At 39.9% G+C, this 27,610-nt stretch overlaps 2 protein-coding genes across 7 annotated transcripts in view; one reads left to right on the top strand and one right to left on the bottom strand.

The window, feature by feature from the left end:
• Ptp99A (Protein tyrosine phosphatase 99A) overlaps nt 1-26,077 on the bottom strand; it is a 122,945-nt gene extending 96,868 nt beyond the window's left edge. For 2 of the 3 annotated variants that reach the window (XM_017168246.3, XM_017168247.3), the window contains exons 1-2: nt 25,949-26,055; nt 19,326-19,795 (exon numbers count right to left, since the gene is read on the bottom strand). In XM_017168246.3, the coding sequence (XP_017023735.2) occupies nt 19,326-19,440 (115 nt within the window). In that variant the 5' untranslated portion in view covers nt 19,441-19,795; nt 25,949-26,055. Of the gene's footprint in view, nt 1-19,325; nt 19,796-25,948 lie in introns of all 3 variants that reach the window. The other variant, XM_017168251.3, reaches the window with a different exon arrangement.
• Nucleotides 1-27,610, top strand: part of LOC108075716 (uncharacterized protein C2orf42 homolog) — a 179,811-nt gene that overhangs the window by 100,665 nt on the left and 51,536 nt on the right. The window lies entirely within an intron of this gene.

Genomic DNA, 27,610 nt, shown 5'->3' with positions numbered 1-27,610 from the left:
GTGGCTGTTACGTTTGTGTTTTGTGTTGTGGCAACGTGTCGTATGCGTGTTATAGCCACTTGACAGCATAAAAGCTATTTTTGCATAGGAGACCTCCTCCCCCCCTACAAACAAAAACAACATTTTATTGTATAATAATTGGGTTATAAAAACAATGAGCGGCAATAATGTGCAAAATAATTTTAAATGCACTGCGCTGAAGGAGGAGAGCAGGAAAAGCTGGAAAAGCCCACAAACACACACACACACACACGACCCAGCCTGGGACGGCCGCCTGGGAGAAGCTTTCTTTTAGGGTTAATTAGCACAATTTTCCCCTGCTTTTATGACCCCAAAAATACAAGTGTTTGGCGTGTGGCCATGGCCAGGTCCCAGTTTTCCGCCTCAGCCACAGTCACAGCCTCAGCCTGAGCTCCAGCCTTGAGCTGGCTTTCCTCTCCTCTCCTCTCATCTCGCTTTTCGCTCTGGCAGCTCCCAGTCGACTTCATTTTGTGGTAGCCAATTTTCTTTTAACTGTTGTTTGGGTTTTCCCCTTTTGGCTGTTGCTGCTGCTGCTTCACCCCGTTCTGTTGGCCATGCCGTTCTGACCTCAATTTGTTCTGTTCACAGCATGCCCACGGGCGCAGTCTGGACATTTAATTGTTTGCTTTTCGAGTGCGCCCACAGTGCCGGCCATGGAAAATAATAGAAATTACGCCAAAGCGCCCATAAACGCCCCGAATGAGCTGCAGTTTTTCCCAGGCTTTTCTCGCGTTTCTCCCCATCCTGACTTCTAATCCTCGACCAGCTGGAGTGTTCGATAGTCGTCTGCAAACTTTGCCGCCATGTCGAATTTTGAAAAAATTTCAAGTGTCAAAGTTGGGCCACACCCACGAAAAACATTGGGAAATGTGAAAAATAAAATAGATATTTGGGCATTGAATTATTATATTATTTATTACATTAGTTTTTAGATATTGGTAAAATTTTATATTAATTATAAATTGAGAGAATTTTTTAAAAATTAAGGTTTTTACATCCCTACAATTATTTGTCTTTATTTAAAATTTCTCAAAATAAAAATATATTGAATTTTGTTTATAAAATAATATACTGATTATTCTATTTATATTTGTACTTTTATTATCTTAAATTTTCTCAGTTTCCTAAACAAAATTATTCCAAATTTCAAAAGACAATTCACAGCTGTTTCTTTTTTTCGGTGTTCCAAGTTATAATTCCAAAATGAAAAGGGAATTTAAGCAGCTAAAATAAACCTGAAAAAAAATAAAAGAAAAATAAGAAATAAAAGATTCCCTCTCATTTAAATATTAAGCTACTTTTGCATGCAGCCAAATTTGATGCGGCTCGTTGAATGGGGCACTCCCTCGCTCACGGCTTTCTGTTGCCGGTTCCATTCATTTATGAAAATTGTTTTCATTAATGCCATTGAAATTGTATTATTTGCGTCCAAGTGAATAAATTTGCATACGGCTGGGCAAATACATTTCTTCGCCGCCTTCACGCATTTCATATTTTCCTTTTTCTTTACGCTCTTTGTTTGCAACAAAAAAAAAAAAAGAAGAACAAAATGAAACTGGAAAAGTGGAGCCACTGACAGCGGTGATGTCGCAGTTTCTGACAGCTTCCATTACCTGTCCACTCGAGCATTCCGAGTCCTTTTTTCGGATGAGGACGAGTGTGTATCTGAGGGGGGAGGAGCGAGTGTAGAAACGGGAGCAGCCAGCCACTCCAATGAGCACGTCGTCTGCCGCGAAGGACCCCATTGAATGTTGGGAGGACGGAATTGTGTATTCAATTCAGGAAATTACATTTCGAGGCGGTTCCCCCTGCCGCCCAGCAGGTGACAGCAGGCAGCTTAAAATCACTGCTGCTCCAATTAATTGGTCGCATTTACTTTGTATTTAAGCAGTGGCTTAGCAGGGACTTGGGTTTGAGTCCGTGTTTGTCGTTGGTGCTTGAGTTTTACTTTGGTTTATAAACTAGAATTGTCAGAATAATCAAAATGAGACTGGGTTTTGCTAGAAAATAGTATAAAATGTGTGACTTTAATGGGGATTTCATTTAATAATTGAATATATTAACTATAGTGGTTTTAAACGTTGAAATTATCTCTTCAAACTATCAAATTATATTATTAACATTTATTCACTCTATTAAGACTTGATTTTAACATCTATTAGACTCGACACATCTTCCGACTTAATCCCTATTCTCTGCTCGAGTGGCGACCCACAAATGTCGGTTACCTATGCCATAGCTCTGCTCTACATATAACCTTCAATAACTATCGCCATGTGCGGTTGGCTGCCTCATTAGGCTGTTGGCGAATTTGCAGCCGGACCACGCGTCGTATGCGCAACGTGTGCAAGTGCTATGGCAATTAATTTGTGAATTTAGCAAATGAGCATACAAATTTTATGTAAATTAGTAAATGTTTTTGCACAGCCAGGGCATCAGGCCCGGTGATCCTGACAGGTGACAAAGTCCAACTAATGGAGAGTCCTGGCTGAAGTGAAGCCAGCCCAGGTAATTGCTTGATTTGCATAATTTATTGTGCGCCAAATGCAATTTCATTCCATTTCCATTTGAGGTGTTTCCCCGACAGAAAACAGTTTGGTGAAAATGTTATCGCCGGAACCATTCGATCCGAGTGCTGCTTAATTAGGCAGGGCTAACGATCATTATGCATAAACAGTAATTAAATTGCATTGACCGAACTGGGTTCGAAGCGAAATCATTTGGGTCAGCGGAGGCAGAGGCAGCAGCTCCTCCGACACGCCCACTCAACAACAGCAAGGTCCTCCCACTACTGCTGGGGGGCGGCGGTTGGCAATTTATCAAAATGAAATGCAGACGGCGATAAAAAATAGAAAATAAACCGAAATCCAACAAAAAACATAGAGCGGAAAGTGAAAAAGTTTGCTGCTGTGCAGAAATGTTTGCTTCTGTCGTCGCGCTGTCTGTTTTTTTATTTCTGATTTTTTGGCTTGTTTATTCACCAGCAGCAGAGCGGAAGCTAAGTCAACTGATTGGCCCCTCTCTCTACATATAGAGAAAAAAACATTAAACATAAATCTTAATCAGCAGCACGAAGGAGTCATTTTATTAACATTAAATTCGCATTAAATTTTATGGCATTGGAAGTAGGGTTTTGTGTGGTTTTGAATGGTTTTTGTATAATTTATTTTATATCAGTTAAGTTGTAAATTAAAATTGGCTATTGATTAGTATTTATATAATTATTTGAATTGGTTTTTCCTTATTTAAAACTGGTTTGTCAATTTATAAATCATTAAAAATGGGTTAAAATATAATTTATGTCGATTAGCTTTGGGTTTTTTATTTTTTAAAACCCTAACCCTTTAAACCCTTATAAATTCCCCTAATAATATTTTAACAGTGCCCGCTATTTCTCAGCTGTCAGCCTGAATGACACTGAAGTAAACAAATGCTGCACAGCTCCTGCTAACAGCTTTAAACAGGACAAAGCCCCAGCTGAATGGCATTGTAGAGAGCCTTCTCCTTCCAAAGGATTTTTTGTTGCATTCGGCATTCGCCATGATTGCCAACTCGATAATGAAATGACCACAGAAGAGCTTTATTTGCTCCGTCAATAGGGTTTTTTCGAGTGAAAATACTTGGCTCTAAGTGCCCCGCCTTACTTATATTTGTGGCCAAGACAAATGCCAAGAACCCCCAACTTCTCATTCACATTTTTTCCCTAAGCCCAACTATGTAGAGAATTTTCGCAATTATGTGTTCGTTCGCCCCCTTAATATTTCAGGCAACTAATTACATTTTTCATCAATCAAATTGCAGCGTCAAAATGCAAATTTCATTTCGAGCCCGTTCCCTCGCTCTTGTGCCTTGGCTTATGTTTAATATTAATTAATATAAAATGCCGGGGCTAAGCCAGAAAATGGTTGCAGCCATTTTCATTACGGCCATAACAATGAAAATTTTGCCGGCTTGTAATTGCAAAAATTGCAGGCACCCAGGCAGGCAGGCAGGCAGTCGGAGGAGTCCCTCGATCCATGCCCCGATGTAATTTTCCGAGCTTCCCCTCGTCGTCGTGGCTTATTTTCACCCACTTTTCCGCCGCGTTTTCGGCCACGTTTTCTGTTTGCAAATGCCACTCGAAATTTTCCATTTAAATGGCAAATAGACGGAGCAAGAAAATCCGAAAATAAAAGCCGCCAAAACGGGCGTCGTCGGGATTGGTGCAAGTGCTGCAGCAAGTCGCAGGACCACGGCCACTTTGGTGGCTTTGATATCCCCATTGGCGGCACAATGACTTCATAAACAGATTTTCATTTCCTCTACCCCAGACTCCCCTCCCTAGCTGCATCTCTAGTTTTTGAAATAAAAATACAATTTCCTGTGCTTTATGTGGAGCAGACTCTGTCTGCTTTTTGTGTTGTGTTGTGAATTTTATGCTAATAGTTTTTTGTTTTCCGCTTTTCGGGTTGGCCTATTGCCACATAAACAAATCGGTCCGGGGCCTTATAATTGCCAGCAACCCGGGCAAAGTTTTATCAATAACTCTGCCCAGACTGGGATGCATTGTGCGTACTGAAATGCAAGATGGCATCGCAGAGGGAATTGAAAATTTCAGAGCTTCAGGCAGGCGACAGATGAGTAAAGACTTGGACAATAAAATTGGGAAAATGAGGTCAAGGAAGACTGAGGATATGGCCTATAAAGAGGGGGTTTTAGGGGAGAAGAGAGAAATGGTTTTATAAAATTAATAAATTTTGTTTTATATCTGGAAGAACAAATTATTTCTTAAGAAGATACTATTGCAGTTTAAATAACAATTATGTGGGAAAATATACAACTAAATATGTTAACAATAAAATATATAAAAAATAAATGCTTATACTTATTATCTAATATATTTTTTTAAATAGTCTCTGATTTCCTATTGTCTCTTTAACCAATATCCCCTTTGTATCTTCCCTGTAATTTTTCTTGGCTTAATAAAAGGATGGCAGAAAGGCAAAACGATGTTGCGCCTGTTGTCACTTTGATAAGGGCACTTAGCCAAATCTTTTCTTTTCTTCCTCTCCTTCTGTCTCTCCGAGGGAGAAAGTGAAGTGAAAGCCACCCATTGATGTCATCGTTAGGCTTGAGTCAAAGTCAAAGGCAGAACAAGTCGGAATAAAAGGCCTGTGTGTCGAGCACTTCATTAAAACACATGCCAGGACGAAGGCGTCTTCGTCTTCCTCTAACCGATCCATTCCAGGCGATTCCTGGCCCCGGCGCGTGTTCAGTTTTCGCATTAATTTGGTCAATTTATGTGCGTGTGCGATAAAGGGACAAATGGACAATTGGTCAGGCGGTCAGGGTTGGAGTTTCCCTTCAGTGACTGTCCAAATACACTGTGGGAAAGGGGACCCTTTAAGGGCTTCTGATAGGAATTTTATGTCTCAAAATAATAATAATAAAAAGTAAGAAAACATATTTAATAATTAGGTTTTAATAAGTTTCTTCGTTGACTAATTTCCCTACCTCATTTTCCCCATTCCTTACCCATTTTTTCTCCCTCTGCACTCTCGCATACCTCGTCACCTAAATGGGCCAAGCCGTTCATTGCATAACAAATAGTTTTTGGAGTGTGTATGGCATACATATCCACCACATACAGTAACTATATATACATATAAACCTGCATACGTGCGCGGCGCGTTTTCTAAATTGCCATTACTCATACGCCGCGTGTGACGAAGGCAATTAAAGCCAATAAAATGCACAAGTGCCGCTGCACTTTGGCTATAATTACACCAGCGAAAAGGGGGGGAGTAAAAGGAGAAGTCCTTCTTCCCCAAAAGCTACTTGCAGTCACCGAAATTCTCTGACAATTATTTCAAGTGGCGAGGAAATGAAACGCTTTTCTGGGTTGGACGGGTAGGAAATCAATTATAAACTGGCAATTGAGGGAATGCCGCCAAAGTTTGTGTCGCAAATTGAATCATGTTTATAGCTGTGGGTGCTTGCTGCAATTGGCTGTAAAATTGCAGGTGCCACGCCCCCCAATGCCAAGGAATTTCCCGCCTGTGTGTGTGTGGTCAAGTTGTCGTTTGTGCCAGGAAAACTTTGGGTTTTGTTAAGTTTATGCAAATGTCCTTTCGGCAATTAGCAATAAATGTTTGCACTGGCCACTCCATGAGCCTTGGTTGCTTGTGTGTTGGTATGTATTTTGGCCGTTTGTGGCCCATTTGTGATACAAATCATGCGGTCTACATTTACTGCGGGCCTTGCCTTTGCCTTTGACTTGGCCAATAGCAGCCACCCTCCTCATTGGGCCAAGAAAAGCAGCCGAGCGCATTGCGGTCAACGTGCAAATTGTATTATATTTCGTCCTGTATTGGAGCCACAAGGCTCATTTGCATTTTATTGACTCCTGCCCAGTATGCACTTGCAAAATCAGGGCTAATTATATAGGTTTAAGGTTGGATTTATTAGGGAAATGTAAAGCAATGAGAGCTAATGAAACGAAATAAGAGAGGAAATGAATACAAATTGGTTAAATATTAGTTTATGTAACAAAATTAAATAGTTTTTTACATAATTTCCTTCCCTTCCCTTATTGAATTTGAAAACAAACCTTAAATTGATGGATCATTTCCCTGAAAATCTATATTTATTTAACTTTCCAAAGCATCAGATATCCCAGACAACTTAACCCATTATTTCCCACGGTTAAATGCTCAAATTGAATCATGAATGGCGGCTGATTGGGTATTGCTGTGGTTCGGAGTCAGATTCCCCCATGACACCTAATTGTCAGTGGGTGGAAAATGGGGATTCCCCTTCCTCCGTATTGCGCTAAGCATTTAATACATTAATTGGAAACCCAGGCCGGGCACTGCTTTTGCGGCCTGCATTTAGATTGATTTTCATGCATATAAGCACAGTGGGCCACAGATTAAGGGGGAAAGTAGGGTGCAGCCCCTGGGTTGACCCAGTTTATCAAGTTTTCACTCGTCTGGAATGCGCCAAGTGGCCTGGGCCTGGGCCTGGGCCTGGCCACGAGGACAATACTTGCGTCTGCCTGTCTGTGCTGAGCTCTGTGAGGTTTCCACCGCTGCTTTTCCGACTTTCCGCTTACCGCTTTTGCCTCCTGCCCCCTGCCCCCTTTGCAATCGCCCACAATATCTGCGCCTTGCACTCGGCATTCTGATGCCCGGGCAAAGTTTTGCCAGTTGTGCCAACACAACGCCTTTTGGGCTGTCTTGTCGTCATCCATTTGCATCCTGTGTGTGTTAGGGTGGCACTCGATAGGGTTTTTGGGGATTTTGAAGTGGTTTCTCTGAGTTGTTGAGGAGGTAAAGGTCCAACTTATGTGAGGATTATTGGGAAATAAATATTTTAAAAAGAAAATATGTTATGTATCGTGCTTGAGATGGCCTTTAGTTGTTAGTAAGAATATTTCTCTTTCTTAAAATAATTTATCTTTATACTTTTCTTATACTTTTAAGCTCTTTATATTTTATATTTTATTTCAAGGAGCCACCCTATTAACCAAGCACTTTCCCCCTTTGTATGTGTGTGTGTGTACTTTGCGCACTTATTTGTGTGTTTGAGTTCCGCTCGATAAATTGTTTCGCAAGTTTTCAGCAGCCAAGAGGGAGGGGCAGGTTCAGGTTCTAGAGCCTCGAGTCGCTTAAATACTGGCAGCACATATCCCTGGATGGGAATGGAACTGGTACTGGTACTGAGACTGAGACTATTAATAATGGCACAATATCCTTGCCTGCCGATTGATTGATGGATGATAAGAAACATGAATCAGCGGGTAAGGCCTGTAACCTCGAAGGCCGAACCTTCCGTCGTCCCCCTCCAGCCATCTGACGGCATAATAATACGCGTTTATCTCTGCTTGGTTACCAATCTCTAACAATTTGATTTATGCATTTCCATTTTGTGCGTGGGCCCGCCACCGAGCATGCGAGAAGTTTTCCCCTCCACATACACACATACACACACACACATGACCCTAATGGCAACACACAACATCAGAAAGTCTGATTAGATTTCTCCGGCAATTACGTGAGCAAGTTGTTCCTTTGAAAGGCACACCATGCGCATATATCCTTCCTCCATTCATATATCCCGCTTTAATTAGTCAAATTTCGTTGGCAACGCGACTGCCTGACTGGCTGACTGACTGACTGCTGGCTGTTCGCCCATGTGAACATTATCGGTCCGATTTAGATATATCGGAAGTAAGTAGGCACGATGATTGAGCTTGTTAGGCCATTGTCGGGCCTGTGAATAAATGTTTTATAAATCATATCCGATTGCGATTTCCCTACGACGACAGGCGTAGGTTTTCCACAGCAGAGTAAAAAAAAAAGGGATAAAAATATCAGTTTCCCAGGTAATCTGCTCTTTTTCATAGGTTATTTTTTAATAAATGCACTAGAAGAAATTAGAGGAAGAGATATTTATTTATTTAAAGGTAAATTAAAGATAAAGTTATGTCCATAAACTAAACAGGAGAAATCCCCAAATACCATCTTTCCTCCCCAAAATGATCAAATAAAATCTATATTCTATTCACTATTCTTACATATTCAATACCTTTCTCTCTGTGCCTTGTTTGCCAGCTTACACTGGCCGATAATCCTGGGTCCAGGAGCGTTGCCTTGGCAACGAAATCGAGCTAAAAATCCCTTTTGCCAATTCCGCTCGAACAGAACAACAAAGTTCATTTGGCTTTGACTTAGCAGAGAGAGAAAATCAATATTAAAATCGGATATAAATTGTAAGCATAGCAGCAAACATCCTTCTCATCCTGGAAATAACAAGTGGTTGACAAGGCCCACTCACACACGAGCACACTCGCACACACGCACACCCAGGACCCCCTACTGATACCCCAAAATGTGTGCATTTGTTTAAGTATGTGTAAGCCTGTTTATTCAAATGTATTGCATTTATTTCCGCCTGTGCTCCGTGTGCCTTGGTCTCTCTGTTTCTGTTTTGTTGGCAATTTTCGAAATGCTTTTAAAATATTCATGGGTATCAAATGTTTGAAGCAAAAACACGCATATACTATATACATGCGAAAGGGGATTAAACTGTCGATATGTGCCCGGAATCAACTCTCTAGGCTGTGTTCCCTTTAATATTTATATGATAAATTTGTATGTGCCCATTCGGGTAATTAATCACCGCATTCAGGGGGCCGCTCTCTAGGATTTTGATTGATCGAGTGTCCTGTAATTAGCACATGTAGCACACGCGCTGAGCTCCCTGGTAATTGCGTAATGAAAATTAATAGATTTATGACCTCAAAGAGCAAAAAGGCAAGAGCTCTTTGAAAACACAGCGACAAGTATCTGTTTCTGCATCTGAGAGATGCTTTATGACAGGCCGCCGCCGGCGGAGGAGAGGAATCCTTTTATAGCCCCGAAAAGTGTATGACAAATGCGTGCCATGAAGGATGCCATCGCATCGGGATCGCACTTGGGTCGTAAAAACTGCGACGCCTCCATTGTTAATCTCCTCCACTCGCACGGCATCGCTTCTGTTTGGCTTTTGTTTTATTGTCGCACTTATTTTTATTTGCACATCGGGCCGATGGCGACGGCGATGATGCCATGCAGCTCTCAGCTTGATTAAATTATAAAAATTGTATTATGATGGAAGTCAGGGCTCGCCCAGAGGAGCTATTTTGATTTCAGGCGAAGGGCGAGGCTTTCAGAGAAGATAAAGTGTATATTAAATTGTGGATGTTTAAGCTACACACTTAATCCCTTTTACTGATTAAAATGGAAATGTAAACGGGTAACCCCAATGTTTTGGAAATACTTTTGCTACACACAAAAAAAGTTCATTCGAAAGGCTCAAAAAAGATGGAAAGTCACACACACTTGGCAAGGATTCAAGGGCCGTATCCATCCATCTATCTATCCAGCCATCGAGCGGAGGAGAAGAGAACTTGGCCCGGAATGTGGGTCAGACTGCAGCTGGTGCATCTTCTTGGCCTTCGCACGCATAGTAGTTGAGATGAAATTTAATTTAAAACTTTCCGTTCGGCCCGAAAAATATATAAATGTGCCCTGTCCGGGCCATGTGTTGCTCGCCTTTACTTGGTATCAAAAATACTTTTGTTTGCAACTTGCATAATAACTCACTGGGAAATCCGGAGCAAACAATAATGAATGACTGTAGCAGAAATTAAAATGTCTTTGGAGGAGGAAGACCAACAGCAGCTGTCTTGGCCATGGCTTTGTGTTGCCTTGCCGACTGCAATTGATTAAAATTCTCCGCAATGAGCTGGCAAACAGGAGGGGGTGCACGACTCTAAGAAGAATCCAAGCTGAATCCTAGTAGAATCCTTGCAGTTCTTTCAGCCAGCACCCCTGCGGCTGCACAGGAGTTCTCTTTGTCGGCTGCTGCTGTTTCCTGCCAAAGGTGTTTTTCTAGAAGCCAAACCGGAATTCATCTCGGCAACCGCATTCCAATCCGCCTGAGTGCTGCCTTCTTTGACGCTCGCACTTTGTAATTACTTCATTTAATTAATTTAAAGTCAGATCAAAGGCGGCATCAAAGGGACCCCCAAAAACCACCGGTCAGCGACTAGTGGCTAAACGCTTTAAAAGCCTAATAAACTCGCTTATTGGCTTAATAAACTAAGATGTAGCGCCGCCCTCGCCTTGGTTTATTTGTGAGGCGCTGGCCAACCGGAACCGGAAATTGTCCCCAGCGATAGGAAGTGCTCTTCTCGTTATTTTTACTTAATTTATTTTTTTCCTTTCCGCTGCAAGCAAAGCCGCTGTCGTCCAGAAATTGGATTTATCTGCTTCGTTAGTAAATTGGTTGTGATAGGCGCGACATCACGAACTCCCGCTCTCTGTCTCTCTGTCTCTTGGCCGGGCTCAAAACCAACTTGGCCAGCTCTGGGCCACTTGCCAACGCAAAATGCAATGGCCAAGGATGACACTCGCAACAGTGGGTGAGATTGGTTGGTTTTTAGAGATTTTTAAAGGAGCAAAGCATAAAATGTAATATTGATACTACAATTAATTATCTATAATAAATTAGGTAGTTAATCTTTTTACTTTTCCCCATAAAACTGTCTGTTATTCAAGCCAAATGGTTCAATAATAATAATTCTTTTATGATTAGTCTAAAAAGGAAGACGTAAAGACCAGTTATTGTGTTCCTTTTCTAAATCTCTTCAGAACCTCAGAAAAAAAAGGAAAACTTTAAGTGAACCAAAAGTTCCCTCTTGTTTTTTATATATTTCTCCCATCACCCATTGTCCTTCGACGCAGCTTGAAGTCGGTCAACATTCAGGGTTCTCTTCACTTCTTTTTTTTTTTTCTGGGTAAAGCTGTGGCGAAATGATTTTTATGCGAATTTTATTACTGTTAGCCGCTGCTGGACTCTTAAAGCTGCCACGGCTGCTTGGGGAAGTTTATTCATTATTGACTTTCCGCCTCGTTGTCCGTGTCGCCGAAATAAATGCTTAAATAAGCCAGCGGCATTTCAATTTCGCCAAAGTTTAAGTTGGCCAAAAGGCCCACCCTTTTTGGGGGGCTGTATATATATTGTATATATATGAAGGACTTCAAGGAGCCCCGGGGCGTTCCATGGTCCGTGTTTCTGTCACATTTTTTATTACAATTTCCATTTGATGTTTATAATTTGTGTAGCAAATTGAGCGACAGAAATGGTGACATTCATGCGCGCAACGCAACTAATTTTGGGGAGTCGTCGAGAGTCCAGATGGGGAATCGCTCATTTGGCGCTCAGACCGCGATAATGATGATGATGATGAACTGCCCGCAGGCAGCTGATTTATGGGGCCATCGGCCAGCTGCAGATGGTGGGCAAGGCACTGAGAGAAAATTAGTAGGGACTTCAATTTCCAACTAGTTGTAGCTAACTAAATGCAGTAAATATAGTAATAGCAATAGCTTTTAGGAGTTTATGTTTTAAATATTTAGAACCCGTTTAATTCTCTCAAATTGCTTATAATTCCCAACCATTTTAGGCAAAGAGTAGAGCTGATATTGAACTACAAATCAATTAAATACTTATTTATTTTAGTATTTAGTTTTCATTTAAATTATTTTAATTTTACAAAATGATTTCCTTGAAGACCTATAATTTTCTTCAGTAACTCTCAAATCCACCTAGTTTTTCGCTTAGTGTCCTACTAGTTGGGGTAGAGAGCTGGCAAAAACCAAAACCAAAACAAGCCATGTGGAGGGCTACCATTCGGCTGCATGGATTAATGAGCCACAGCGGCGACCACATTGGGATTTTCGAAGCCTGGCCCAGGGACTGGGGAACTCTGTGGATTATGTTGACTTTCTGCAGACAATGCTGCCTGCCCACTGCCTCCTGCCGCCAGCAGGAAACGGGGGCCAAAGGACCAAGCCAAAGCCAAAGGACCGGGCCGAGCATCACAGGCATCACAGGATGTGCGCCCCTCCGGTCTCTGTGTGAGCTTTGGTCTGGACTGGTGGCAAAAATTAAATTATGACAGCAAATGAACAGCCGCAGGTGGGGCGGCCAACGAGCTGGCCCCGGAAATGCTGAGCCGCTGGCATCGAGGCTAATAATGAAATACATGAATTTTTTAGACAATAATCGCCGCAGCTTAGCCGGGATTATAATGGGCGCAGCAGCATGATGGCACAGGGAATAACAAAGGAGGTCCTTCCCAGTCTCTGTCCCTCCACTCTGCTCTTAAAGTCGGTGGAGCAAAAATAAGAGGACAGCAGAAAATTGAAATAAAGCCACAAAACTATATGTCCCATACATGGACTACAATTTTAATCATCGATATTTACCAATGTAATTTTTGATTGTCTAATCAATTATTGTTTTTTACACAACAAAACATTGCGAATTGCTGCTGCCTAAGTAAACATTAAATGCAATTAAATTGCTTAATGACCCACATTGATCCAGTTATTTGTGTTTTTTCGAGCGACAACTTTGTCCCCCGAAAACTTTGTGTTGAAGATTTACGACCTGCATAAATTTCATAATTTCCCAATGGGTTAATTGTGTGTCTTTGTTGTGTTTGCCCAGGACAATTGTAATGAAAATTTAATTTCCGTTTTGTCCCCAAAATATCCGCAAATAGAGGCGGGTATTTTTCGGGCCATCAGCTTAGGCTGATGAAATCTCTCTCTCTCATTTAGATTGCATATTTACTCATTTATATTAATGTCCATGATGCGATTATAAATTTATAAACAATGTGCTGCTGCTGCTGCTGTCGTTGATAACGATGACATTCTTTGGCCGGGCCAAAATAAACCCTTTTTGCAAGCCGAGAACATTGTGTTTTGGCCACTACTACTGGCTCCTGAAATTTAATTAAACTTGTAACAGCATTATTTCGATATGCAGACCAAGCCACCACTACGACAACGACGACGACGACAAGGACACTGTCGAGAAACAGCAACAATAAGGACTCTCTCTGGTAGAAAATGTTGTGTAAAAAGCGTAAAATATTATTTGCAATTTCCCAAAAACTGCAACTAAAACAAAGGCAGCATCAGCTCACAGCAATTTGATTTTTGCTTCTGATTTTTATGCCAGTAAAAGATTTTTTAATTTGCACATTGCTGGAATAGTTTTTACTGCATTATTATTTGCCAATATATTTCGCATTCACAGAATGCTTTTTTGTTGCTTCTCTTTTTTACGTTTGTTTACGGCTCATACACTTTATGTAGATATATGCATAGTTGGCTGAATATTCAGACTCTGGCGTTTTGATTTTTAATTGAATTTCCGGGCCACGGCTGCCTGGTTTCAGCAAATGACGAGGCAAACAAGCAGAAATCGAGTCCACTCGGCGTATACGCAATTTGTGATAACTCATATCGGATTTCAAGTACGACGATCGCTTGATTGGGTTCTCTTTCCGATTTCTGAATCAAAAATTGTACTCGCAGGACCTAGGACCTGCTGGAACCTGCTAATTGATATGCATGTGTCGTTTTTCTATTGCTGCTGCTGCAGTTTCCACTATTCCACTATTCCCCTATTATTTTCCCGCAGAGAAGCCCCGCTGACAATTTTCCATTAATTGAAAATGCCAATGGCCGGCAGCCATCAAATTGCCAGGCATATTGAGGGGTCCTTTTTGGCAAGGGAAATCCGCGGGTGTCCTGTCCCTGTGCATTGTAGTTTTTGCGGGCCCTCTGTTGTCCGCATAAATTATGAAAAGGCCCCCAAAATTTGGCATATTTTGATGACATGTCCGTACTATATTTTCTATCTCTGATTTCCAGTTTTCCCCTATTTTCTTTATTTTGGACAAAAGTCAAATATTCCGCATTATTTACCATGTACTCGTGTGGGTTGCTGTGGCGGAAAACCAAACAACTGTCAAAGCAGTTCGTGTTTGCACTTTTAGTTTGTCAATGCGAATGGATTTGTGTGTGTGTCCAAAGTATTTTTAACCCACTTACAGGGAGAGTGGGTAAAAGCCAAGGTACATATTGAAAAAGTTGCAATTTAATTACTCAGAAATTGTGTGGACACCACTTTGAAGACAAAGTAAACTTTAGAGAAGGAAAAAGGATTCAATTATCAAGACTTATTCCATAGAAAATAGTTTAAAACAGAGGGAAAGCTTATAATTTAAATGTATTTAATTTATTCATGCGTAATCCCATCACCGAAATATCACGTTCTCTGCTGGTTTTTCCCCACTTAATTGCAAACTAATTAAAATGTATATAAAATATTATGCAGGCGTTAAAATATATGCATCCCATACTTATTTTCAACTGTTTTTCCTGCATAAATGGGTAGCAGGTGAAAATTCGTTGCATTTTTTCGATCGAACGTGTTTTTTGGCCGAACGGCGTATTTTCCACGCTCCTGTATATTTTATAATGATTAAAATTTGTTGTCATAAAGCCCAGCCCAAAAATAAAATATATATATCGGATCCCTTTTTTATTTTTCATTTTATTGAATATTTTACAACGGTAAGGGAGTCGTTCTGTCGGTGGTTTTGATGATTTATTTGCCACTGTTTGTGGGTAAAAGCCAGAGTTTAAGCCGTTTCTGCTTTAAAAGTTATTAAAAGTGTTGAGAGAAACTTACTTTCAGCCCCATTTGCCACTCGATGTAATTCTTAAGCAATTTCTTTGTGCTATTTTCTAGCATTTCCCGTTCGCTAAGGCAAGAGGATAGCAAAAACTAATTTAGAAAATTGTTTTTAGCCTCTGTGCTAGCTCCTTCGTTGGCCCTCGGGCCAGTGAGAATTTCCTAGAGGGCCCTGAAATGAATCTAATAAAGAAATTACTCCAGACAGGATAGCCGCCGCCGCCGCCAAGGACGCGCTGCCTACGCTGAATAAAATCTCAACGATGTCGCCAATTGCCGTGGGGGGAGGCCGTAATGAGCTGAATAAAAAGTGCGTGGTGGCACACGGATCAGGGGAGTCCTAAATCGCTGTTTGCTCTTAGCCATAACATGAATAATTTAAAAAACAAAAGGCGAAACGATTTGCGACACACGCCGCTTCTAATACACTTTGCCAATGTAATTGCGGATGTGTGAAAAGGATCCTTAGTGTCCTGCTGCACACAATGGCCCAGCTGCTATTCAATTCACCAATTTTCGCTTAATGTTTGACTATTCCTAAATGGCCACAAAGACAACGTGTGTGTGAGTATTTCCCCAGGGGCCAAAACAGGTAACTGAAGCGCACACGTGGCCCCCTCGTTGGCCCAATAAATAAGTCCTGATGGCTAAAATTGCCGATTCAACTTATTCGCATTCGCATTCGTATCCTCGGAGTACAGCGAAACAGTTGTCTGACTTATTCATGGGGGCTTCTGCCGCCACCATTGTTTTTATTGGTTACCCATTAACTTTATGTTGTATCCGAGGCGACAGCAATTCACAATATCCTGGAGGGAAGGGGGGAGTGATGTTACTTTCAGGGTGCTTAAAGGAAGGACATTAAAGCGTAAGGTTTTTACAGGAGTTTAAGGAGTCAAAGATATAAGAAACTTGGGGAATTTTCTTTACTTTATATTGATATTTTATTTTAATGAATTTTCTTTCTGAGATATTATTTTTCTAATATTATTTCAAGCATAAGAATATTATCTCTAAACTCTAGCTCAGCTATTTTGAAATAGAAAACTTTTCTATATCTCCCCCTCGCCAGATACGTTTCAACTGAGTAGCTGTTCCCTTTTGTTTTGGCATCATTTAGGCCAACAATTAGCTGCAACCAACCAGCAGCTGCAGTTACACGGCCACTTAAGCCAGTTCAGTGCGAAAAGCGTGTTAGATGGCTCAAAGTAGACCAAGTACACTCTCTGTTTTGTTCGAAGCCAGCATCCATCCCCATTCCCAGAACCCTCGTCTTTTGTGTTTGTGTCGCTGGAACTTTAATTGCGAAAACATTTTCAAAAGTTTTTCATAAATTTCTCGCACTTAACCGAAAGTACATAACGCAAACAAAAGTAAAGTAAAAGTGTGTGCTACTTATACAGCTTATAATACTCAGTAGTAGTGGGAGTTGGAGTGCTTGTTTGAGTGCAAAGGGTATATGGGTTTTGGGGAGAAGGTAGAAACAGGTGGAATAGAAATTAACATAAAGCTTTTGGGATTTAAAATCTTATTAGAGTAAAATTATTGAGGCTAGATATTCAAAAACTTAAATAAAATATTTAATATTTTGTTTTTTATTACAAAAACCAAGAAAACTATAGAGGTTTCAATCCGTCTGTTCTTTGTATCCTGAAAACTAGGCCACAAAAAGTTTCCCCGCTTTTTAAATTATTCCTGTGCCGCCAAAAAGTATGCAATAATCCTAGCAAACTGCCTAGCCGGGTACTCTATGGTCGCAACACTTTTTCCTGCCTCTTTTTTCCCCCTTTTTCGTGTGTGTATGTGTGCAGTTGCAGTTGCAGCATCAAACTTCGTTGCAATGGCGGCTGCAATGCCCATCAATAAAACGAAAATTGCTGCAGAATGGCGCACAATTGTCCTGGGAGCTGAAAGGCGTCGGAATCTGTGTGTGTGTGTTTGGGGGTGGGTGGCCGTGGCAGGTTGCAATTGTTGTTGCTGCTATGCTGCTGCTGTTGCAGTGAAAACAATCGAAATTATAGCAAACAAGCGCGTAAACTTTTCGCTTTCATGGTCGCATATATCTATATATATGTCATAGTGAGACTGTGTGTGTGTATTGTGTATGGTGTGTGTGCGTCTCGGTGTTAGTGTGTCGGCATTGCAGTTTTATTGCTCTGAAGCAGACATTAAAATGCCTGACAAGGAGCGCCGCGCCGCCAACTGGCAACCTAATGCCGCACAAAACACACCCTCATGCTCATCTGTAATCAGAAATGTTTGTGGGATAGTGATGCGAAATCTAAAATTTTTGGATTCTAGGAAATTTTGGGGTAAATTGTTGAAGTTTAAATTAAATAAAGTTAATTAATAAATTTAAAAAAAGAGCTAAAAGAGTGTAATAAGATTTTAAACTAATTTAAAATGGGTCTAAAAATATTCTTTTATTTATAATAAATTTACAAAATGAATTTCTTTAGTAAGTAAAGCTGCTTTAGGTTTAAAATCAATAAATTTTTCACACAAAAGTATACTACAAAATCGTAAAACTTGATTGCATATTTTGAGATGCTCTTTCTAGTGATTTGCAATCCGTTCTGTTCTGCTCCTGCCCGTGTTCTCCATAAAGAGAATGTTTTCAAAAGCCCAGGATAATCCCAAAATGATGTCGATTTTGTCCACAATAAAACCAAAACAGACATCACTAGTTTATGCGGTGGCTTTTTATGTGTTCGTAGCATCGAAAAGGGTTTTTTTTGTAAAATTTTAACCTTTTTTCTTTTATTGCCGCTCTTGATGACGAGCGAACTGCGCTCATTTGCGTGCACATTTTCGGGTCACAAAAAATGTGTGTCAACAAAAGTTTTTTTGGTTTTTCGCAACCAGTGTTGTGTCCGCTTTCACTGAATTTTCCAGTTGCCGTTGCCGCTGTTATTGCCGCCGCCGAGTGTCCTGTGACCGAATCTAATGGCTCTAGAGGGAAGGACACAAAACCTGCCTGCAATTAGAGAGACTCCGGCTCCGGAGAAAGTTTCAAGTGTGTGTGTGTACAACCCTTTTTGGCAGTTATGACAGCATGAAAACGTTGTAGCGGGAAACTAGTTATGCTGCCATAATTAAATGTAAATTATCGCCATATGTACAAAACAGTTGCCATGTTTACTTATTTATTTGTCAGTTAATTAGTTCGGAATGTGTGCTCCCCCTGGCCTCTTTCTCGTTCTCGCTTTCCCCGAAAAATCTGGTGACTTTTCCCTGTTCCGTCTGCATTACAAACCACGTACAAGAAATGTAATTATTTTCATTACATCCACAAATAAACAAACAACAACAAAAATGTACACCCAAGCAAAAGACAACAAATGCCAAAAAAGAAAAAAAAAAAATATAAAAAACATGGCGTTGGCATTTCCAATACAATGTGCGCTTGTGCTTTGCCGGCTTTTGTTTATTTTTGACATTGACGTCCCTCATTAATGTAAACGACGTCGACTGGCATAAAAAGGCGACCTTCTGTAATTATAATTAATACGAAAGGAACATGAACTCTCACACACACACATAGCCCCCGGCCGACTTTCCGTGTCAATGAGCTGCTTTGACCCGAAACCAATACAAGAGAGAGGGATACAGTGTTAGAAAAAGTATTAAACTTGAGAATTATTATTATTATTCCTTAAATTCTACAAAAGAGAAAAATAAGTAAACGGAGAATTTAAATCTCTAGAATAGGCACCTAAAAATTGGCTCTAAATTACATAAATTTTTGTTGAAATAATTTACAAAATATTAAACCTTAAAGAAATGATGAAGAAGAGTGTTTTTTTTTTTCAACTTTACCTAATCCGAATATTAAACCTTACAGCAGAATATCAACATCGATTATGGGCTTTGACATATATCATAGCATACTTTTAGACACATTTTTAATTGATTTTAAATATTAATATCTAAAAAATTTAAAACTAAAGCCCAAATGTATTTCTTAACCAAAACATTTTTTCTACATTTTCCAAAAAATATGTTTTTTCCCAGTGCATTTTAAGTAATTCTGGCCAGAGCTTACAAATTGCGTCTTTCGTGGCATTAAAAATTCCATTAGCTGCAAACTGCCCGCGTTAATTAGTGGCGCAAACAACTGATAGAAATTTTGATTTCATCTCGCTAAGAAAGCGGAAGGAGCAGCGTCTGCGGGATGGAATGATGTTCCTGGAAATGAAGAACGGGGTGGCTGGACTTACCAAAGATGCGTCCTGCCCGGGTAATTGGCAAGGTGACCGAAATCAGGAGCAGCACAAAGCTAGGAATGATGAGCCCTCGATGATTTCCGTATTCCGGCGATATGCACAGCGTCATTTTGTTGATGATGCAAATTGCAATTTTTGTATTTTGTTTGGGTTGTGTTGTGTTTTTTTTCTCCTTTTCTCTCCCTGTTTTTTGTTAATCTAAAACAATTTTTTGCGGTGGTTTGCGTTACGTTTTTTTGGTGTTGAATTTTTGGGGTTTTGGGTTTTACTCGCCCGGTTTAGCTGTGCCTTTGGTAGCCTTGGGCTTAGAAATCAATTTACATTTATATATTCTTTTTGTTTATTTCCAGTGCCAATTAAACTATGTTTGAGTTAGGAGTTGTTGCTTCTCTTAGTTGTTTTTTGGTATAGATTTTTTTGGTATTTGCACTGATTTTGGCTTTAGGTGATCATTTTGTACGAGGCTGCAAATAGGAAAGAAATGAAAAAAATTTAAATTAAATTTTTGTGTGTAAATAGGATCATTTTTCGTTTGGGTTTCGATTGATTTAAGCTTTCTATCAGATTTTGTAGACTATCTAGGGTGGGTATTTTTTATTTGAAAGAAGTTTTTTGGTGGAAAATGTAAGATTAGGTTGGTAATATTTACATCTTGATATTGTATAACCTTTTTTAGTCTTTTTAGAAAATAGAATAAGCCTTATTTGTGATTTAATTCCACTTTTTAACATCACATCTAGCTCAAAACCTTTCTAAAAATGTTAATTGTATTAAAAAGACTAATTTTAACCCACTTTTCCCCATTTTAAATACAGTCACAATGCAGCTGGTGTGAATTTAATATTTCCCCCTGACGGTTTTTCAATTTCTCCATGCAGTGGTAGTGTTTTTTTTTTTTTACAGGCTCCTAAAATTCCGCAGTTACTATCCCTTTCGTTTTTAGTTTTTGCGGCTGCAAAATTAACTAAAGATGTCAGTCCCTCGCAGCGGGGTGGCATAAACTACCCGTATATGTGAGAGAGAGTGTATGCATGTGTGTGTGTGGCCAAAGTTTATATGCTGAAAATGAATTTGGCATTTTTACAACAGAGCACAGTGAACGGCGAACAGCAGCGGCGCTCTCGGAAGTCTGACAGCATAAAATGGAGTGAAATCTCTGCTGGTGGTGTGCAGTCAACTAATGTGGCCAAAAGGGGTACGAGGGGCACTGGGCAGGGGGCAGGGGGCAGGGGGTGTGGCAAGCTGTAAAAGCGGGCTTATAGTAAAAGTGAAATGCGCCCGTGGCGGGCTGCACATTTAATGCGGCAAACACAGTTACAACATGTGGCAGCAAATGGCGATTGCTTGGCTGTTCTTGGCCCCAAAAACAACTTGGCTTTTGACTATAAAAACGAGCGAGAGTTCGCCTTAAAGCTGCCACGCCCCCTGGCTCCGTTCGCCCAAGTTTGGCAGGAGCTGGAGCTGGAGCAAAAACACACCAACAAGGACTGACAACAACGGAACCCGCCGCACATTGCACATGACGTAAATGTTGTGGTTGCTTTTAAAAACTTTGTTTTAATGTGTTTGCTGCAGGCTGCACTGCAAGTATTTTTTTCTTCTCTTTTTTCTGTTAACCTCCTTCCCAAGGGATCCTCCTCCATGTGTTGACGTTAAAATTTAAAGTTCAAATTTGTAACTTCCACGGAGGAAAGTTGAAATGAAAACACAAAGCAAATCGTTTTTTCAAAACTTTTGGCAGTTGTCTCAACACGAGGAAAGTCTTCAAATCGGAATATGAGATTTTAGAATAATTTAAAAAGGTGTGTGAATAATGTTTAGTTCTTAGAAAAACATAGCACAGCACTTGGGCATTTTTAAAATAAGTTTTAAACTTACAAAAGTAGTTTAGAAGCAGACAGTAAAATGTTTAATAATCATAGCATACTTTTCACCTTCTATGAAATATATTTTCAAGTATTTTGCAAGCACTTAATATACATTTATATAATTAATTCTTCTTTAATACAAAGATAAATGGAAAAAATATTCTTGATTAAAAATCGTATCTACTCTTACTGATTTTTTCATTAAATACAGTTTTTAATTGCGTAATGCACATAACTGAGGAAGAGTTCCTGACAACAGCTCCATTGCTGGCTTTTCACATTTTCATTTCACTTTTTAAACAATTTTCACAATCGTTTTTAATGCAATATCTTTTTTGTCCTGTCCTTTTTTTTTCAATATAAAATGAAAATTCAAAGGATAGCTGGGGCAAAATATTACACTGCTGCTGCAGCCGCCGCTGTTGGTAATTGAAGTTATTTTCCATATTACACACCCCAGGATTTCAGGTGTGCAAAAACCCGTTGACTTTTTCACTGACACCACTCTCCCTTCATGTGTGTGTGTGTGTTGTGGCTGCACAAAAACTGAGTTTGTGTAAATAAGTTTTTCCTGAGTGCGTTGCCTTTGTGGTTGTTGTTGCCTGTTTGGTTATGGCTCTGGCCAGGAAACAGCATTAACGCAAGTTTGTTTGACTTTACACAAAGAGATGTACACAAATATAAGAGCTTTTTAAATACATGTTTTAAGCTGAATATTTTAAGGGATTTTTAACACATATTTTCGAGATACTTTTAGCCGAGGAAACTAAATTAATAATGAACTACCTGTAAGTCGATGGAACTTTAAGGAAAAGAGTAGGATTATTTAAGAGATTCTTCTTTATTTATTTATTAAAATATCATTTTTATTTTGTATTGCAATTTTATATTGTATTTTACTTCTGTTATTTATTTATCCAAGATTTATTTTATTTAGCTTCTTGTGTCTCTGAAAGACCTCAAACCTTAGTTTATTTTTCAAAGAGGTCTCTGTAATTGTTATCATATTTTATTAAAGCTATTTATCTACAAATTCTTTAACATTTTCTGCTTGTTCACAAAAAAAATTGTTATGTATTCTTATAATTTATTTAATTTACTCCTAGTTTCTTTACTAAATTATTCATTACTTCTATAACGTATTCCTCTATTACCCACAAGTAATATTTAATTTAAAGTTCAAGAACACGTACAAATATAGGCATTTTGTATAATTGGAGCACTCCTATTGATGTTGGGTTAGTGGTTAGGCCGCTAATCACCATTATTACTGGCACCGCAAACGGGGATTGTGTAATTCTCGGCCCAAGTGGAATCCTAATGAAGACGTGGCCCCGAGGAAGCCATTAATAGTGGCGGCTAGACTTGGACGACCCCAAAAACAGGCAACGCCTTACGCTAAGCACCTTAACGACAATTGCTGCCCGGATACCTACCTACCCGGGCATAGAAAGAAGCATTTTCATCTCCGGTGGCAGTTCGTCACTCGGCTCAACAAGTTAGCCCGGAAAATGGGGAAAACAGAAAATAGAAAACAGTAACAGCTCGTAATGACCAGTGCTCGGGGGCAATTAAAGTTCCTCCAACGGTTACTAGTTTCTAGTTTTCTCAATTTTCCACATAACTCTGCCCGTACGTTTCCCCTTGGTCTTGGCCATTAGCAGACAGTTCCGAGCCGCTTTCACGCTTGAATGCTCGGGGAAAAGCGGAAGAGCGGTGAAAAGCGTTAAGTAGCTGCGATGTCAGTAGCCGATTTGCAGTTATGACAACGCCAAAACCGAACTCTGCTCGTCGCCCTTCGCATTTCCAAGTGCATCACCATCACCAGCAGAGGGACTACTCCCTTTTTGGGGGAGTAAACTTTAAATTAAACAGTAGCGAAAAAAGCAGCAGGAGCTGCCAACCGAAAACAACGGGGCGAATGTGAGCTTTTCAGCAGAGAAAGAAAAAATATCCATGGTCAGGAATTTTTCATAGTTTTTGGGTTACAAATGTATTTAAAAATGATACATTTTTATTATTTATTCCAAAATGATGCTTAAGAATTCCCTTTTTTGAGTTCTAAATTAATTTGGAAAACATTTTCTTATCATTTTAAAGAAATAACCTGGAAATATCTTAGTAAATTCTAAACCAAATATAGAGGGAAGCCAGTGACATTTTTAAATGTTTTTCGAAAAAGAATATCAACAAATTTGTCAAGTTTTCACTTAAAAATTTAATTGAAAAATCTATCTGCAACATTTTAAACAAAACATCTTGCTGACAAAGCCACACTATTTACCCTTCCGTTATGAGTATTTTTCATCTACTTAAATATCGAATTTAAAACCACACACATTTTTTCGTCGTAGCGAAAATAATAATATATTTACTACATATTTTTTCTGCGTGCAGCGCAGCGCGGCAGTGAAGAGCGAAAAAATATGGCACTGCATTTGGCATGAGGCAGGGAAACAAGCAGCCCGGGAATTGTCGGAGTAGAATCATACAAAATATGCAAAGGACAGCTGGAACATTGGGAGCAGGAGCTACTACTGGCTCCGGCAGCAGCGAAAGCAACACAAGTTGTAATTTACAGCTTATTTACGTTGGAATAAAAAATGAATTAAGACAACGAACCGGCAGCATGACAGCGTAGGAGCAGCTTCCCTTTCCCCCCCTTGGCAACTCGCAAAAGGTAAATGCATAAATAAATCAGGCAAAGTCCAAACAGAAAAAAATAAGGTGAAAAATATGAGAAAAAGGGAAAGGAGTGGAGCAAAGTTAGAGCAAGTAAATGTAGGAATATAATTAAATGCTTTGACATGAAAGAAAGGCAGTCAACTAAATGGGAAACTGAATGCCGCTGCAGCAACTTGGTTAATTAGCAAAGGCAGTCAAAGAGGTGTTGCAATGTCCTTGGCAAAAGGGTGGAGATATTGAACTTTAATACTTGGGGAATTCATTTTAATTTTATACTAGAAAGGAAAAGTTCTTACTGCTTTTTATTTAAGAACATGAAGTTAGTTAGTTGTCGAAAATATATTAAAAGCAAGGTTAAACTTTGTTTTATAATTTTCTCAGAAACTTAATGATCTCACAAATCACACACAATTATTTATTAACCATTTTAAATATAACAAGTATTTTTTTAGATTTTATATTCCAAGCTTAAGGCGCATTTTTCACTTGCCCAACATCTTATTTCAGTCACAAACTCCCGCTATATCTCCAAGCTTAAACCAAAAACAAAACCTTATCTTTCCCCGCCAAGAGCCAGAATTTTAAATATTTTCTCTGTGAAAAACAAACTAAATTCCGCGCCAGCAGGATAAAAAAAAACACGTGTCAAGTGAGCGCAATATCACGAGGACTTGTCCCTATATTTGTCCCGCTGTCTCCACGCGCTCTGGCACATATAGATGGAGATTATAATGCCAGACGGTTCACAATGCGAGTGAAAGAAAGGAAAAGAAAAACTAGAGAGGAAAATAGAAAAGCTAGAAACTAGAGAGGCGAAATAACAAACACACGAATAGCAAGAATAACAAGAATAACAACTCGCTGCAGCAGCTTAAGTGCAACTGCAGCCGTCGCAGTGTGTGGCTCAAGTGTTGCCGCTTTCCAGCAGGAGCAACAAAGGGGGGCGGAGGAGGAGGCGGTGGCAACCACCCCACCCCCTTAACCCCATCACACAGCCAGGCAGAGCGACAAGTTGCCTTTGTGGCATCAAGTGCGGCACAATTGCACAGAATGCAGCTTGCAACAATGAGATTATTGCACACAGGAATTTATGTGTGCCAGCCACATACGCCTAATCATGTTGTAAGCACTTCCACGGTCCACAAAAAGTACACAAAAAATTATATATATTAGAAAGGGACACTCTCCTCGGGCAATCTAATTTGGTTTGTTTAGATTCAGTTGCAGCCTCGGCTTACAGCGAATTTATTTTATTATTTGCTGATGTTTGCAATTTGGGCACGTGCCGCAAATTTTAAAATAGTTGAGAACGTGTGAGCCAGCAATCCAGGCAAAGGTTAAGCACACACACAGGACACACTCACACATCCTCTTGGGTCGAAGGACCATTTTTGCGCTTCGCTGCCTTTGTTGACAAACACATTTTCCTCTTTTTTTGAGTGGGGCAAACATAATGCCAAAGTGCGGCACCGAAAATCAGCGCAAATTTAGTGGCAAAGCAAATAAATTTACTTTAGTTTGCTCTTTTTTTTTTATTTTATATATTATTTCCTTTGTATTGGGAAATGTCTTCTTCGCCTTGCGGCCGACTGCCTTTTATTGCCCCAACAAATGGCACTGAAATTAAGAAAAATGGCGCAAAAAAGGGTTGCCCCCTTGCCTGGGGCTCAGTGTTTGCTCAATGGCACATGCAGGCGATCAGACGGGGGCAACCCTTTTATCTGAAAACCCAAATAATGTCGGCTATTAGCGGCCGGGTCAGCAGTTCCAAATAAAAGTTTTCGGGGCCTAGAAAACCCGGCAAACCAAGCCGCCGACACTCACTAATTAAACTAATTAACTGAGATGGCCAAGGGATAAGTTCGGGACCGAAAATGTCTTCCAACAAATCGAAAGGGAAAACCAGACGCTCCACACAAAGTGGGTCACCAGGCGGAAAACCCAAGCAAAATGCTAAATATGCTGCTGCCTCCGATTAGAAAGCGTTTAAGGGAGAAGCCCTAAAGGGACTAAATCATTTCTAAAAAATTCTATAAAAAGCTTATAGTATCCCGGGATAACCACCTTTTGCTGTGGTCTATTTTCTGCCCGCTCTAGACCTTCTCTGAGTCACTGAGTTGCGCTCTATTCCCGATGAGGATCGTTGATCTTAGCCCGTTAGCGAACACAAACAAAAACTTTTCACTTGTCACTGATTGCTGCTGCATTTTAATTAGACTTGATTTCATAGATTTTTCTATTTCATATATTTCTCATATATGCCTTGAATGCAGGATAATAATTCCGAGACACTAACGGCGGCGTCAGGATAAACGCGCACACACGCGACGCGAACGCACGAAGTCCGGCAGCAGCGCCAGCGGACACATCCTTACGAGCGCACAACAAACACGAAACTGAGCGCTTCGTCTTTGCGCAAATAAATTCCGTTCCCAGTTGCCACCGAGAATCCGCCAAGTAGCACCACTCTATATCCATCGGTGGCTCGGCTTTCGGGTCGCGTTCCGAGTTCAGAGTTCCCGAGCTCCGGACTCTGGGCTCTGGGTTCTGCATTCCCACCACCCGAAGGCCCGAGCTGCGTTGCCTAGATTTTTGTGCGCGGGTGGACTTCGCCTCGGCCGTCGTCCTGCCGAGAGTTACTCTCACTCTCGCACTCTCTCTATCGCTCTGCGGAACAGGACTCTCTCTCTCGTGTCCTGTTCTAGTTTTGACTCCGAAACCCACCACAGGCACTCCGAATCTAGCGTGGCTTATCACTGATAAGAGAAGAGAGTGCCACGACACGACCTGCTCAAGGCGGTCAGGTGCTGTGGCTTCTGAAACAAATGGGAAGGAAATGCTCACAGTAAATATTTTAAAGGAATATGCATTAGTACCGGAAGGTTCTTGCCAGATGAAGGAATGCTAGGGCTTTAACCGAATTATGAGAATATTTGATTGAGTAAATTATAAGGGGTTTTTTTTTATAGAAGTTTGATATATTTTGCTAAGATGTTTAATTAATAAATTACATTTAATTTTAATTAATTTAGAATTTAGAGTTAAACTTTGTGATTCATTACATTGTCATATTATTGAAACTTCGATATAAAGCCAAGATATTTTATAGGTTTGATTGGTTAAGAATTATTCTTAAAATATGTGATACTTATTTAAAAAAGGGTTCTTCGTTTTAATTATAAAAATTCCTTTCCTTGTCCTGATCTTCTTATATTAGTTTATTTTGAATTAAATTTAAGCTTATGCGAGAGAACCACTTTTGGGAACTATGGATATTTATTTTTTGTATATTAATGGAAATAGGATTCAGGTTTAATATTTAATTAAATAATTTCTACTCCATCAACTTGGTTAGCATATAGTAACATAACATGTAAATCTCTGCTTAAGTAATGTACCCCTTAAAATCAATGTACTGCCCAACATCATCATAAGCCTGTAGACTCCATAAAACACTGTTAATGTCCTGGCACCAAGAATCACATAATCGTATTTCTGTTAAGTTCCCAGAGCTGTAATGTACACAAAATAATGCGAGAAGTCCTCCTGAAATGCTATTAGCAGTTTAATTCGAAACCATGTTACAGTTAACATTCTCTAAACCATAGCTTCTTTACCTTCTGTTAACACAGGCTCAGTTATAACATAACAGTTTGGCTCTGGAGAAAGGTTTCGAAATCAGTTTCGAGTTTCTGTTATTTCTGGCAACTGTTAAAGCGCAGAATC

The sequence above is a fragment of the Drosophila kikkawai genome, chromosome 3R, assembly GCF_030179895.1.
Source record: "Drosophila kikkawai strain 14028-0561.14 chromosome 3R, DkikHiC1v2, whole genome shotgun sequence".
Lineage (NCBI taxonomy): Eukaryota > Metazoa > Arthropoda > Insecta > Diptera > Drosophilidae > Drosophila > Drosophila kikkawai.
The sequence above is the reverse complement of the archived record's forward strand: the minus strand, read 5'-3'. Positions and strand labels throughout refer to the sequence as shown.